At 39.8% G+C, this 14,799-nt stretch overlaps 3 protein-coding genes across 5 annotated transcripts; 2 read left to right on the top strand and 1 right to left on the bottom strand.

Moving 5' to 3' along the window:
* The first annotated feature begins 222 nt into the window (after nt 1–222).
* Nucleotides 223–2,360, top strand: snrpg (small nuclear ribonucleoprotein polypeptide G). Its single transcript, XM_046397230.1, has 4 exons — nt 223–375; nt 578–600; nt 919–1,043; nt 2,095–2,360. Exons 1-4 carry the CDS (start codon nt 344–346, stop codon nt 2,143–2,145), a joined length of 231 nt encoding a protein of 76 aa, XP_046253186.1. The 5' UTR covers nt 223–343; the 3' UTR covers nt 2,146–2,360.
* Nucleotides 2,361–3,199: 839 nt separating this feature from the next.
* LOC124062899 (pyridoxal phosphate binding protein) lies at nt 3,200–8,420 on the top strand. Of its 3 annotated transcripts, none has more exons than XM_046395974.1 (9): nt 3,200–3,388; nt 4,044–4,151; nt 4,264–4,299; nt 4,390–4,465; nt 4,549–4,689; nt 4,798–4,940; nt 5,910–6,008; nt 7,683–7,920; nt 8,172–8,420. In XM_046395974.1, exons 1-8 carry the CDS (start codon nt 3,299–3,301, stop codon nt 7,884–7,886), a joined length of 897 nt encoding a protein of 298 aa, XP_046251930.1. In that variant the 5' UTR covers nt 3,200–3,298; the 3' UTR covers nt 7,887–7,920; nt 8,172–8,420. The 3 variants fall into 3 exon arrangements, with proteins under 3 accessions (XP_046251930.1, XP_046251931.1, XP_046251928.1); XM_046395975.1 differs by lacking the exon at nt 8,172–8,420 and adding an exon at nt 7,035–7,063 and having other exon boundaries at nt 7,683–7,818; XM_046395972.1 differs by having other exon boundaries at nt 7,683–8,420.
* Nucleotides 8,421–8,935: 515 nt separating this feature from the next.
* Nucleotides 8,936–14,487, bottom strand: tmed4 (transmembrane p24 trafficking protein 4). Its single transcript, XM_046395976.1, has 5 exons — nt 14,271–14,487; nt 13,283–13,383; nt 13,069–13,194; nt 11,546–11,692; nt 8,936–11,417 (listed from the first exon to the last, which is right to left on the bottom strand). The coding sequence occupies exons 1-5, from the start codon at nt 14,404–14,406 to the stop codon at nt 11,268–11,270; spliced, it is 660 nt and encodes a 219-aa protein (XP_046251932.1). The 5' UTR covers nt 14,407–14,487; the 3' UTR covers nt 8,936–11,267.
* Between the last annotated feature and the right edge of the window lie 312 nt (nt 14,488–14,799).

Raw genomic sequence — 14,799 nt, 5'->3', positions numbered from 1 at the left:
AGGTACAAGAATTGAGTACTTCTTCCACCTCTGTAAAATATATTGAAACACAAATTGTAGTCCCTCTCATAAACAACAATATTTGTTATGCAAATTTCCTTTTTTTCTTGCTTTCCTTCTAATTTTATGCTGTAAAATACCTGAAACACTTGAAAATATCAACTCCAAGGTATACTTTTGTACAACGCCTGCCTGACTGCATCCTCCCGGCCTGATGGTGGCGGCCGACAGCAAGAAGTTCGTCAGTTAACTTCCGGCCCTTCGGTGCACGTTTTCCTTCCGCCGTTTTGTGAAACGAAATTCATACGAGCGACTTAGACGGCGTGTAGGAAACAAAGACAAAATGAGCAAAGCACACCCGCCAGAATTAAAGAAGTAAGTTGTCGATTTTGTTTTAAATAAAGAATACTGTGAAATATGAACATGCTCTGTATTCAAAATGGCTGAAGTCGTGCTCGAACAGCAACCCCGCTATATTGTTTGCATTGGGAACAAGCTAACATTAGCTAGCCTGATTTGCTGATATATATGTTATCTGTAATCACCTGTAACCCGATCCTATTTTTGTGTTTTTCAGGTTCATGGATAAGAAGCTTTCGTGTGAGTACAGCACAAAGTTGAAAGCCAGTTAGTTAGTTAGACTCTTTAAAGCTCATATAGTCCGTTGTTTCAGATGTCGCCGTTGTACTTCCATGTTATTGGTTTCATGAAAACACTTATTACATCTGCTTGCTTTGCTTTGTTCTGTTGAATTGATCATGAAGTGCAATAGTAAACGTATTGGACAAAAAGAGTAGAGCCTTTGAAACAAGGTTTGGGATGCCTGGGCCTTAATGAAAGGCAGAGTGGTTTTTGAATGATATGGTAGAGTGCTTAACTAATCTGCAGGATTGCTGAGTTACTTCTTTTGTCCCTCAGTGAAGCTGAATGGAGGCAGACATGTGCAGGGCATCCTCCGAGGGTTTGACCCCTTTATGAACCTGGTGGTGGATGACACTCTGGAGATGGGCCCCGGAGGACAACAGAACAGTATCGGCATGGTGGTCAGTACCTTGGCCAGCATTGTTCTCTCATGTTTCTTATTGAAAGAAGAAAGAACAGGACTGTGCCTCACATTACTCTCTATTTTATATATAGTGCTCTATATTTACCCTCTGGCATTTTAATTGAAATGTATGCTCTATGTTGTACCCTCACAAATTTGTACTGTAGAAGATAGTTGTGGCCCTGTGAGAAGCTGGTGGATGTAAGTTTATGAGTTTACTAATAGTTTTTTTTTTTTTTTTAAGTGAAAGAAAGATCAGAAGAAGATCAGTTCCATAGGTCATTATGTAATCACTCAATTACGTATTGTAATGGATGTTACTGAGTATGTTTTATAAGGGTGAGCTGTAGTGAGTTGGGCTTTAGTTATGTACAAATATTACTCAAGCAGGGAAAAAAAAGCATTTGTCAAGGACTGTTTTCAGTGAGAAGTACTCACTAGAACACCAGTCCTCATTTGGTGTTACTGGCAGTAGGACAGTGTACATGTTTTTATGACTATCAGAAAAAATAGAATTTCTCCAGACTTATTTTGCAGTCCTGACTTTTGTTGTTCGATTTGTGGGAACATGTCATTACTCGGTTTCTCCCAGGGGTCGATAAGGTATTTCTGATTCTGATTCACTAGCCCTTTTCACAGCAGGAAACTCACAGGTACATGTATTTACATAATGTGTACACGGGGTGTGTACTGGAAGCAGCAGGCAGCGTGAGTCCTGCGTGTGCCTACAAAGGATAAGTTCAAGGATTCAATTCAGGCACAGTACTGAGTGTAGGTCTCCTGTATTTTGGCAGTAATCAGAGCCAGCAGCACAATCACTGTAGTCAGTGTAGGTCACGTTAATGCACGTGAAGCATGAGTGAAATGTGAACTGTTCCGTGCCCTATGTAAATGGCTGTACCATGCTAATCTGGGGATTACTATTCAGGGTTTTAAATAATGAATTCTGTTGGGGGTGTCAGTTCTGAATAATTTGGAAATTCATCTCAGTGTTCTACTGAAACCTTTGGAAACGGTTTAACATTCAGTTTAACTGTGTGTTTTCATAGGTCATCAGGGGAAACAGTATCATCATGTTGGAAGCCCTGGAGAGAGTATGAGAGAAGAGGAGATGGCTGCACATGGAGAAGAGGATGATCCACATTTTTTATATGTTCTGTTATCTCTTTGAGTTTTTTTATTTGAAAGTGACAGATTAATTTTTTGTCTGTGAATTATAACACATCTTATGTCTTCATCTGATTTCCAGTGACATGTTTTGTTTGGACATGTCTTGAATTGTGTGCTCCTGTGAATAAATCTTTTTCTCTTTGTATTTTGTGTTTGTGTATTCAGTTTCTGAGATACGTATATAACATTAGCATCAGTTTTTTTCCCTTAACTTCCCTTTGTAGAAACAGGCTGATTAATGACAGTGTGAACCATGCAATAAGTGTGATAATTTTGTTAGGCATTTGATTGGGCATTTTATAAACCAATGAAGGTAAGTTCTCATGGATCCAGTTCCAGTAAATGTGGGTCAGCTCCAGATCGATGGTCCTGCAGCTGATTCCCTGTTGGGTTATTGAAGTGTATTGATGTTATCACTCCAAGGCAGGGTTGTGTAATGTCTTTTATATTTTGTTGATGTGAAGTTCTACCATAGATAAAATTTTCCTGTCACAAACAGACTCTAAATAACAAAAGGCAAGCAGAAATATTGACAGACAAGGTAAAGTTTTATTCTCATCCAAGTTCACATTTACCGACTTCCTCCTTCATTCTTTGGTTCTTTGGAAAGTTATAGCAACAGGCGACCAAATGAAACTCACTGTTAACTAGAGTAAAGTGACAGATTTGTTTCAAAGAGTGAAACGAAAAAACACAGGTGAGCTATTTTTGCAGACTAAATGTCTTGGCATCTAAACATCAATTTTGTAGTTGACTGGTCCTGTTTTGTTGAACGCAACATGAAGTGGGTAAACTACTGTGACTTCAACCAGCCCGCACTTAAGGTTGTTTTAGGCTGTGTTATACCTTAGATAAAACACAAATGTGGTTAATATATTTAGATACGAGTACATTTTTAAATTATTATTAATTGACTTCTGTACAGCATCATTGAGTGAAAGATTTCGATTTCTTTCCATCCGGAACAACAGAGGGCGCTATCTGAGGAACGTACTTCCTCTCCAGATGGACTTTTAGTTTGAAAGTCGATTGTCGTCATCGCCAAGACGTCTCTTACGCTCTATGTCGTAGCTGTTTGACGGTATGTGGAAAGTAGCAATGTCGGAGGAGGTTGTGACTGCGCTACAGTCGGTGGTGGAGAGGGTGAATCAGGCGGCGGCACGGCGGCCTAAGGTAACTGCAGCCCGGGAAGCTCTCGTGTCAGAGTGCTGTCGCCACAGTGTCCCGGTCCGAAATGTCGTGCTGCGGCAGCACGACTTGTTATGCAAGGCTCCCAAACGCCTCAACCTTTGGATGGGAGATATTTGGGCTTATGGCAGCACTTTCATAACCGCACGACAACACGTCTGTTGAATGCTAGTGTAATATTCGTGCCAGCTGAATGGTTATGTTTGGCTATATACCGTATTAGCATGCATGTTGCTGCATACGCATAGTGTCTGCAGTCATGATTTCACGATTGGCGTTTGGCATGTTTGTAGGCTATTCGATTACTCGAGCACGCTTCTGACCAACCTCTCTTCAGTGCTCTGTGAAAGATGTCCAATAGTGAAGATGTGATTTTCATGAACCACCCATAATGTCACTTAGGTCATCGTACTGTAATGATGAACATCTTTCCAGGGTCCTCATATCGCTCAGTGGCTTGTTACTTATTAAAGTCGGTATCACGAGTGGAGCTGAGTGTGTAACAACATGTGAACATGGCAACAGCCGTCACTGTTTAACAGGATCCTGACAGGGCTGAGTCACTGTTCTGCATCACACATTAATCTCCTCTGCTGATGCATTCACTGATAGAGATGGAAAACGATTTGTCCTTCCTCAGACACTGCCAGCTGTGTCGCCCCGCCTCGTAGCTGTCAGCAAGACAAAGCCCCCAGACATGGTTGTGGTGGCCTACAGACAAGGACAGCGTAACTTCGGAGAAAATTATGTGAGTATAGAGTGTTGCTGCTCTGCATTGCTCCAAACTTTCCAAGGCCTACTAGGTAAAGACAAAACTCTGAATGGAATAAAGTTAACCTCATCCTTTATCTCCACACCAGGTCAATGAACTTGTGGACAAAGCGTCAGATCCTCTGGTAGGTTTTACATACAAGGAAGACTTGACTGTTCTTCTCCCCATCCAACAGTGTGACCAGTTTTGACATTGTTTATTTCCTGTCATCCAGATTTTGAACTCATGTCCAGAAATCAAGTGGCACTTTATAGGTCACCTACAGAAGAATAATGTCAACAAACTTTTGGGTGAGTGATTGTCAACCCCCCCCTCATCAAGCTGCATTATAAAAAAAACAACCTTGCATTGAATCTTGCCTTTGTGCTCCCAGGCGTCCCAAACCTGTTCCTTGTGGAGACCGTGGACTCGGTGAAACTGGCTGACAGGGTCAACAGCTCATGGCAGCGCATCAGAGGAGCCAGCACACAGAGGTTAAAGGTCATGTTGCAGATCAACACCAGCGGAGAACAGAGTTAGTGTCTGTTTCGTCGCTTTTCCTGCTCTCATTCTGTGCATGTATGCGTTTGTTGGTCACGAACAGTGAACAGATCAAAAGCAGCGTGTCAAATATTTGTTGCAGGTAAACATGGCCTGCCACCAGAACACACAGTGGAGACGGTGAAGCATATTGTGTCCCAGTGCTCCGCCCTCCAATTCTCAGGACTCATGACCATCGGACGCTATGGCTACGACCTCACCCAGGGCCCCAACCCGGACTTTCAGGTATAAAAGACTGATGAAAATGATGTGGTTTGGATTTTGTATTTGAATTGTATTGCATTAACCTGTTATGTTTATTGAGACGGCTGTGGCTCCTGATGATCTGTCATCACGGTGTGAGATTTAGAAGCTAAATTGTATTTGGACATTTTGTTTATGGTGGTTTTTATATACATAATAAGACAAGGCTAACATGTTGGCCACAACAATATCTACATAAAAAGGGTAAAGAAATAAACAATAATAAGAAAACATAAGTGCAATGTTTGGGTGGGTGGTGTATGTCAAAGAACATCCACCCAACTGCTAGAACCCAAGCTTTCCTTTCAGAACGTTGCATTGTAAAGATATGATTAGTTTTATTCACTTCACTTGATTTTAATGTTGGCTCTCTAAATATTGCTTATTTTTCATAAGACAGACTCAAGAACACTTAAAAAGCATTGTTAATAAACAGTTTGTTTGCAAATAACTCGAATAACTTTTTGGAATTGGGGTTGTAAAATCCACATGTACATGTATGTAATATTGCAACTAAAACTAAATGTTTTAAATACACTTTTCTGAAAAATCTAATCAAACTAATCCAAAAGCCAAAAAAAAAACAATTTGAAAACATATCCCAACTAGAAGTATACTAATAAATCAGGCAGGTTGATCTTTGCTTATTGCAGATATATTGGTATTGGTACATGTGTACAGATGTACATGTGGTACATCTGTGGTCGACGTAGAGCGCCGACACATTGATTCCTGCACTGTAAAATGTCGCACTTCGTATACCGTGGTAACATTTCTTCAAAAAAAATAAATAAATAAATAAAATCTGAAGGATTCCTATCAAGATTGTTTGTTAATGTTATGCGTTTACGTCAACAAAAGAAGGCTGATATATATTGAATTTTTTTTTAAACTCCCAAACCAATTCCAAATGATTTGGGTATCCCGCTGTAATCTCCGTGCCTCTTGCAGATGCTGCTGAGTCGGAGACAGGAGTTGTGTGACAGTCTGAAGCTGCCTCTGGAGGAGGTGGAACTCAGCATGGGTATGTCCACAGATTTTGAACACGCGGTGAGTATCACTTCATATCTGCATTTAGAAACTCTTTCTAAAATTTCAAACTTTGATTATAAAGGGGTTTTTTATTTTTTTATTTTTTTTTATTTATTTATTTATTTATTTATTTATTTATTTTTTAGGGTTCGTAAATTAAAATGAGATATTTAAGTGTCCGGTAATTAAAAGCCTGCATTCCGTTTGGTTGATTTCAGTTTAAAGGTCCAGTGTGTAGGATTTAGTGACATCTAGTGGTGTGGTTGCAGATTGCGAGCAACTGAACACCCTTTGTCTCATCCTCCACTACAGTACCCATGGAAAAGCAAAAAAAAAAAAAACCTCTTGTTTGTCCATTCTGGGCTTCTGTAGAAACATAGCAGCGAAATATGGTGGAACCACTCCCTCTGTAGATAGAAAAGACTCATACTTAGGTAATAAAACAAAACAATTATGAGTACAATATCCCATTTCTGCCCCTCAGTCCCACACACTGCATCTTTCAATTATTCCAGTGTGAGTAATTTGTATATTGTGGTTTAAATATCAAACACAGTTTTCCATAGGAATTTGTGAGCCCTGGAAAAATACCGTGCACTGTAATTTCAGTTGTATGTCAGGTATTTGGTTAAATTTCACCATTAGTCGGTTGCATGTAAAATTCTTATTATTATAGGTATAATTTGGTTCAGAGTTTCTGTTACGGTGTTAGCCCACAGGTCATAGAAGATTTCAGTGCCCTAGACAAATGGGGAGGAATTTTGGTCAAATATCATCTGTGTTTCAATTCAGAGATGCTGCTCAACAGCAACCCAAAGCATCTGGATTTGATAACCTCACTCAAAAATGAAAGCACTTTTTGACCACGGGATCGTTTGTATTTATACGCCAAAACAGCCAGAATACCTTACTGTACGTTAGCGGTAATCTAGTGAGCAAACGGCAGCCACAGAGGGTGTGTGTGTCATCACTGCTTGGTTATTTCCCTCCCATTTCTTCTTTTTCTCCTCTCCGCATGTGGCTGAGCACTTCTCTTCCTGTCAGTACTCAACAAGCACGAACAGAGACTACTGGTAATTAATGCTCAGTACATTACAGCGTGGCTCTCTGCTGCAGAGAGGTTGAGAATGGAGATAAGTCCACCTTTAATCCTAAAAACTGAAAAAAAAAGAAAACTCTGAGCCCTCCTGTGGCTTTTAAACGGCTCTCGATCAGAGCAGAATCTGGTTGTTTATTCCCCCAGAAGCTCACAGGATCTCAGCAGCTGAGCAGCAGCTGTGTCCCTTTACGCCGCTCGGTCCTCCCCACACAATTCTCTGCAAAGCCCCACCATACATGGACTTCAAATTAAAGACGTTTTTTGCTTTATATTTGTTTTTGTTTTTTTGTTTTAGTTGAATATTATATTTTCAAACTGCACAAAAACGCTTTGTATCAACTTTGTATATAATTTGGCTGTGTAAAAGTTTTGCTTCCTACGCGATGTGAACACATAGAAATTAATTTCACCACACATCATGACCAGTAAAAAATATCTTCAACTTCAACAGACACCACATAACGGAAACTCTGATTTGGTACCATCAGCATGTGATTAATGCATCTAAGTCTGCACTCATTAAGGCTCTTACCGTCTAATGTGTTCACTGAAAGCTTATTCTGTGCTTGCATGTTTTCTCCAATGTGTTGAAGATTGAAGTGGGCGCCACCAACGTGCGAGTGGGTAGTATTATATTCGGCAACAGGGAGTATCCGAACAGTGCAGCCAACACTCCAAATCCCAGTCCGGCTCCCAGTCCGGCCCCCAGTCCAGCTCCCAGCCCTGAGAAAACATCCAAGATGGTGTCAGAAGAGGCTGCCAAGAAGATGCAGCACCTCAGTGTGTCAGGACACTAAGAGCTTCTCCTCTTCTCACATACCTTTAATAAAAGTAAAGAAAACAACACTTGACATGCAAACTGAACAGAGCTATGAAGCTGTTCATTTCCAGAGCCAAGTGGAGCTAGGATTGCAAAATTCTTGCCTGATTTTAAAGTGTATTTGCTTAATGCTCTTCACTTTTTGTGTGCCCTTCTTGCTCTTTTAAGCATTAAAAAGTGGCATTCAGTACAGAACTAGTAATACCTTTTCTTTTAAAGTTGTGTAGTACTAACCTGTAGTGCTCTGACTTCTTCTTCACAGAAAGCTCTCCTACAAGATTACTGGATGAAAGGCAAAACTGCTGAAAATGATTTTACGACTTAGTGAAGATTTTGTTTGGATTTGTTGTGCAGATGTGATATTTTCTACCTTTCCAATCCAACATGTGACAGTGCTGAAATGTGGTTGACTGTGTACAGTGTCCCACACAGTACAGTGTTCCATTTTTGTTGTACATTTGAAGCAAAGACTCAATTTATTAATAAATTTATCCCTTTATAATAACACATAGTATTGTTTGCTATTGTTTCGTATTTTGTGCCAAATGTGTTACATCTCTAATCTCCTTTGGGGATCAATAAAGGATTATCTTGATATTAACGAATCTGCGAGGAAAGCTGAAGAAAGTCTTTTGTTTCTGTGTGAGAGCCTCGTGTCCATGCTGTGGGCCTGGAAAGGGAGTGAATCTATGCAAAGTGGTGATTTTGTGTCTGAGTCAGTCCTTACGCTGCAGCTTATCCCAGTGTACCCGAGTGGTTTCTTCAAAGATGTCACAAGGTCAGTGTTTTCCCGTCTCCGTGAAAAGTGCTTTCACTGTTGTTGATAAAAATATGATCAACTTGTGGTTCGACATGTGGTTGCTGTCTTAATGAGGCATTTTAGGCATTGTTTGGTTTGGAATGTGGTCCTGAAGCAAGCCGAAGCCAAGCAATAAATTTTTTTTCTTGAACACGTCTGCCATTTACTGTGTTTAATTTTGCTCTTTTTTTTCAGTTAGGGCAAAAAACATCAAGGATGGATCAAAGTTTCTGGTCAGAGTTTCTTTATTAAGCACATGGAGGTGACGTGGGTCACGGTAAAAACTTGAATATTTTAAGTGATAATTTAACAACTTTGAAAATCTTACAAATAAATATCATTGAATATTTTAAGAACTGGACTCAAACTTAAACTTACAAGTACAACAATGATAATGTTAACTCAGCGACTAATTATTTTTCCTCATTCTGAATGAATATTACAATAATAAATCCACTGATAAATGGAACCCAGAATAGATGAAATGACCGTACCTTCTAATTAATTTAGCTTAAGCTCAACAGTAATGCAGGTTATGACTGCTTAATAAATAAGTTATATGACACTGATGAAACAAGCAAAGCCGGTGACACAATTGAAAAACTTGTACATCAATCAGTGTAAAAGGCATTAGAAAATGACAGTCAATCCTGTTACGAACATACGCGTATCACAAACTAGCTACAGGTCTAGCTCTGGTGAAATGTACAGGAAGCTGCAGTCTAGCTCAAAACAACATACGGTCAGTGGTAGCACTTTATTTCGACCCTCCATTTCACATTTGTAAGCATTAAAGGCATAGTTTGCTTTCGTGTGGTTTCGTCTTCGATATAATGGAACCAGAGGGGCCTTCGCTTGTGGTGCTCAAACTTCCATGAGAACAAAACATTGCAGCTCACGCCAAAACAATCTAGATTTCTAAATAGCAGAAGGTATAAGGTGATTCTGGGGTGAACTGTCCCTTTAAATAAACACAAAATGTGTTTACAGTATCTGTAGTGTATACATGTATATTTAATGACTAACATTATTAAATGAACATGATAGGTATTTATAATAATATTTACTATATTAACTGTATGCATATTGTTGTATTTATTCATTTATTTGCAAATAAATATTCTTCACCATCCATCACAACTAAGTCTACTCCATTAGCTCTGGAAGAAAAACTAGTGCACCTTAAGTTGGCAATTACACGACTACTGTTTCTGAAATCAAGAATGAACGTTGAACTCAATGTGAGCTCATGAGATTTGAACACATGCTGTACATACACAGGTCTGAACCTGCCCGTGAATGATTTGTCCTTGTGTAGTTAATAAATGCTTTATAACACACTGCAGCTGCACGTTCACAACTGTTGATTCACCATTTACATCTGCGTCACAAAGACATTAACAAACACTATGAAATGTCCTCATTGCTGCTCACAATTGTGTTAGGGTGTTATAAACCATTTATTAAGGGCCTATTTACTGCTTATAAATGCTAAACACGGAGGTTAAAATAAAGTGTTATCACACGAACATGTAAGGGATCAAGATCAGGATATTTGCATAAGTGCGACCACTTGAACACATATGCATGTGGTTAGAAGACAGACCTGGAAACGAAACAACAATGTGAAACACTATGTGTGAAACGAAACACTAACAATGACAAAAAAAATTGCTTACCTAAAATCGCATTTCAGTAATAACTTGTAAGAACTTGAAAAGTATAGGTCACTAAAAAATGGGAATTCAGTCCTTATCCACTCACCCCCATGCTAGCGGAAATTCAGGTGAAGTTTCTTAGTCCACGAAACATTTCTGGAGCTTCACAGTAAAGAAGTGTTGCAGCACTCTAACAACACCTGAAGTGGGTGCATGATCTCGAACACGTGTCCAAGCGTAGCTGGATGATAATATGAAAGAGAATATGTGACCTCTACATAGTTCAGAGTTTACCTGTTGTCTGGAAGCCTGTGTCACGTCTCGTCTTAAAACGAGTCCCCAACGTCTTCATTTGTTTTCCTATGAAGCTCCACCGATGGTTAGTGGCCAGAGAAACCTGGCTTTCTATTGTCATGGGGTGAGTAGGTAATGACTGAATTTAGTTTTTGGGTCAACTCTTCCTTTAATATTTTCTTTCTTTCTTACACATCGATTGCAGTGGTCATTCACTCCTGTATCGCCACAAAAAAAAAAAAAAAAAAACAAAAACAAAAAAAAAACAATCTCGGTTCACTAACGCAGCCTTTTTTTTTTGTCTTGTACATTAATAAAAAATTACATCACCAGCATTGTCAAGAAACAACAAGAAAGGCAGCTGGGATATTGCTACTGTCTTGTTGCTAATGGAAAAATAACAATAGCCTAAACATTTGAAAGGAAAACATCGCCCAGGACTGACCAATGCCTCTGGGAATCTGCTCGTATCATTTATGGCTGATATCAAGATCACACGTCTGCTCCTGGGTGTTTCTGCACTGTGGGTGGGTGTTCCTCCAGTGCAGTCAAGTCTGTTTACTCCTACTCATGTTGACTTCTAATGGCGCCGTCACTCACATAGACATTACACCAGTTTCTTGGCCTCAAAGAAGCTTTTGAGGTGTTTCATCTGCCAAATGCCGGTGACAATGAGGATGAGTGTCTGAGCAATGGACCACCAAAGAACCCGCTGGTTGGTGCTCTCGCTCGTCATGCGAAACCGCTCCTCACGATACTGTAGGTATACACACATGTGATACACAACGCACAGTGAAGCCGTCAGAGGGATGTAAAGGCATAGGGAACAACATCTGAAAAACACGGGAATGACCCGTCATCTCACACGTGACTTGTTGTACTCACCCTCTGGTAGTTTTGCTCTTTCTGGATCTGTTCAACTTGGTCCAGTAGCTGTCGGACTCGCAGCTGCAACTCTGTGAGTTTGTCCTTAGCTGCAATTTCAGGATAGTTGTTGGTATGTTCTCCCACCTGAATATCCAGATGCACTCTCTGTAGCATTGGGAAAACAGACAGTTTGAAGTCTATGTGCTTTTAGTCTGCGGGCATTAAAAGAAATGACAATTCTCTTCTTAGGGTTCATTATGAAGACGGTATCTTAAATTAGCCTTAAAAAAACTAAACCAGGATCTGAGATCAAATCACACTGATTGACAATAAAGAGAATGGCTGTGTGATGTTCACAGACACAGAGAAGAGTATAATAAGCATACAACAAGCAGAAAAAAAGACTGATGTAAAAATAAACTAAATCGTAGCTGTACGCAGAGCAGAAGAGTTGTAGGTGTGCGCTGAACTCTTCTGTTAGCTCAGGTTTTATGATCATATCATCATGGGTTTATGTTTTGTTTACGTAAAGTGAATATTCTTTGGGTTAAAAACGCCGAAACTTCACGTCAGACAAGATCAGACGCCACGCTCTAATTGACTGATCTACTAAAATCCCATCTCAACCGTCATCTCAAAATGTGAGAAATTTGAAATGACTCATGTTCACAAAAAAAACTTTAGGAAGAAAGTCTGTCAAACTGGTTCTAACTCCGCTTAAGGCTGGAGACAGCAGGACCAGAGGCCTGGACTGCCAAAATGAGTTCAAACATATCCATGCTAACTTTTTTGTTTTCTGGCTTCACTAAGCCAAAACAATCACTATCACAATAGGCTGAAGGTGGTTATCAACTCATTAAGTCAACCCAGGTTTTCCCAGCTTTGCAGAAAATGACGAACAAACTATAATATCAGACAAATATGAGGAAGTTAAAAACATAATCAAGGTGCAACACAGTTTAAACTGCCAAATGCCAAAAGCTGATAGTATTGCTGCACTATCATTAAGGATGACAAGATCTGGCTATAATTATGCTTGCGTATTCTATTAAATGAATGTGTTCCTTAGATGTATTCTTATGGTTTGTGTAAGACAGTTTTGTCTTATTCTTTCAGATGCAGCCCGACGCTGTCAATCAGACTTAAAAAATAAAAGACAATAAAAAAATAGTAAGTAGGTTACCGTGGTGATGTACACCAGTGGTGAACCAGCATCGTAACACTGAAAACCGAAAGTTAACCCTCAAGTTAGCTCTCGAAGCACAAATCTTGCTTTGTGTAACAGACCTCAAGTGAGTCTGGAGGGTTAAACTCAACAGTAACTTCTGACATTATACTCATCTAAACCTGTGTTATGAAACAGAATTTCCTAAAACTACGTCTAATCAGCTGAAGTAATCCTGGTTTACTTGTCAAGATTCCAGTGTGAATACACTGAACACGAAAGTAACGTCATTAGTAATTAATATTTCTGCAAAACACTTTCAGGGAAAGCAAATGGTCATTCGAGTTAAAAATCAAGGCAGTGACTGCATTCATACCAGTTTCCCGCCTGCAAAAAGAGCCATCTTGGTGGAGTTGGAGTGCAAACAGATCTGATGTTCTCCAGGAGTGTGAGAAGTGAAGGTGAACCGTCCATCTGATCCATATTGACGTGAAAGAATAATCTGGGAGAGTTGAAAGAAAAAAAATCTTTAGATTCTATTCATATATATGTGTGTGGTTGGTTTATAACACCACCTCCCATGTCCTTACTTTTGTATCTGGATCCTTGATCTCAACATGCATCCCAAGGCCAGGGGTGGATGGGAGGAAGGAACTCGTCTGCTTGTCCCACAGCTGAGTCCTGTATTTTCCTGTTAGACAGGTAGAGCAACACAGATGCATACCCTAAGGTCACCCAGCAATCATTCGCCATCACATGCTACGCGCAGCGCCATCATTCCACTCAGATATCCAGCTCCAAACAGCATACAAAGAAAGGATATCATCAACGTTTTAAAGCCGATGGCACATCATACCAGGAACTTACTGACCTCTTGTACTTTACGTTTATACAATGTACGAGAGAAATACTGAAATATAAGATAAATATATAGTCGTACACTATCTGTTTATCTGCACTGTGCAGATTACGTGTCACAGACGTACGTGATGTGTCGCGTGTACTGTGCACAGATTCAAATAAGTGATCTGGTACTTGTTCGCTTTGCAACGGAAATTGATACTTATCACAATATTATTGTCATGAATACGATGTGCAAATGTAACTGACGTCATCTTTGGTTTCAGGTAGAACATAATAATAAGTCCAATTAACGAACTCTGGTGCTAAGTTCTAAGGTACCGGTACTATCGCTAACAGCTGTTGTGAAGGAAAGCAAAGCTAACGATAAAACGAATATTTTCCATTGCATTGTTGATTGCATCCGCTTCACTATATTAAAATAGTGGACTGTAGCATACATTAAACAAATATTAGGCTATATTATACGCAATATGTACAATCTTTGGTGTGATGCCATCGCTCACTGAGAAACTCTCAGCGAAACATGAAGAGGCTAACCAGTAGCTACGTAAGACCGCAGAAAAATAGATATGAACCAGACGTTTCTGTAAACTGACGACTCTTTCTGTCTCTAATATTGTCATATTACATGATGCACATTTGCTGGAGCCAGCTGTTCGCTTGCAATGCTAGCTAGCTCCATCAAGCTAACGACCCCGCAACATCTTAGCTTACCAATAACCATAGTCTCGTCTGGGATTTCTTCAATAAAGCATTTTTTCTCCGTCTCTCCAATGTGGAAATACAGTGCGTAACTTGGATAAAACCAAGCAAACACTAAAAGAACTCCAGCAGCAGGGTTGCAGAACATCGTGTAGCTTCTAGCACTTCTCGCACATCAGCAAGCGAAGCTCTGATGCTGCAGCCAGCTACTGCGGAAGTAGGAAGGGGATTTTCTTAACTCGCGGGACCATTATGCCCTGAGTATTGCCTTTCCGGCAGCATTCACTCCCAGGTCTGAATGGTTTTTGTAATGTGTCCCAAATTTCTTTCTTTTTCTTTTTTAACTTCACATGTCATTTGAAAAAACATGCAAAGGGCAGAAAATGACAGCATTTAAGACAGGGTAACAGTTTTATGTCACTAATAAACAAGTGAGGTCCACAGAGTCAACAAAACGCAGCCACAGAGAAGAATATTTTGTGAAACTGTACGTGTTGTCATTAAGGTTTAGATGAAAATCAAACCAATGGAACCCTTAATA

This window comes from Scatophagus argus, chromosome 8, assembly GCF_020382885.2.
Source record: "Scatophagus argus isolate fScaArg1 chromosome 8, fScaArg1.pri, whole genome shotgun sequence".
Classification (NCBI taxonomy): domain Eukaryota; kingdom Metazoa; phylum Chordata; class Actinopteri; family Scatophagidae; genus Scatophagus; species Scatophagus argus.
The sequence above is the reverse complement of the archived record's forward strand: the minus strand, read 5'-3'. Positions and strand labels throughout refer to the sequence as shown.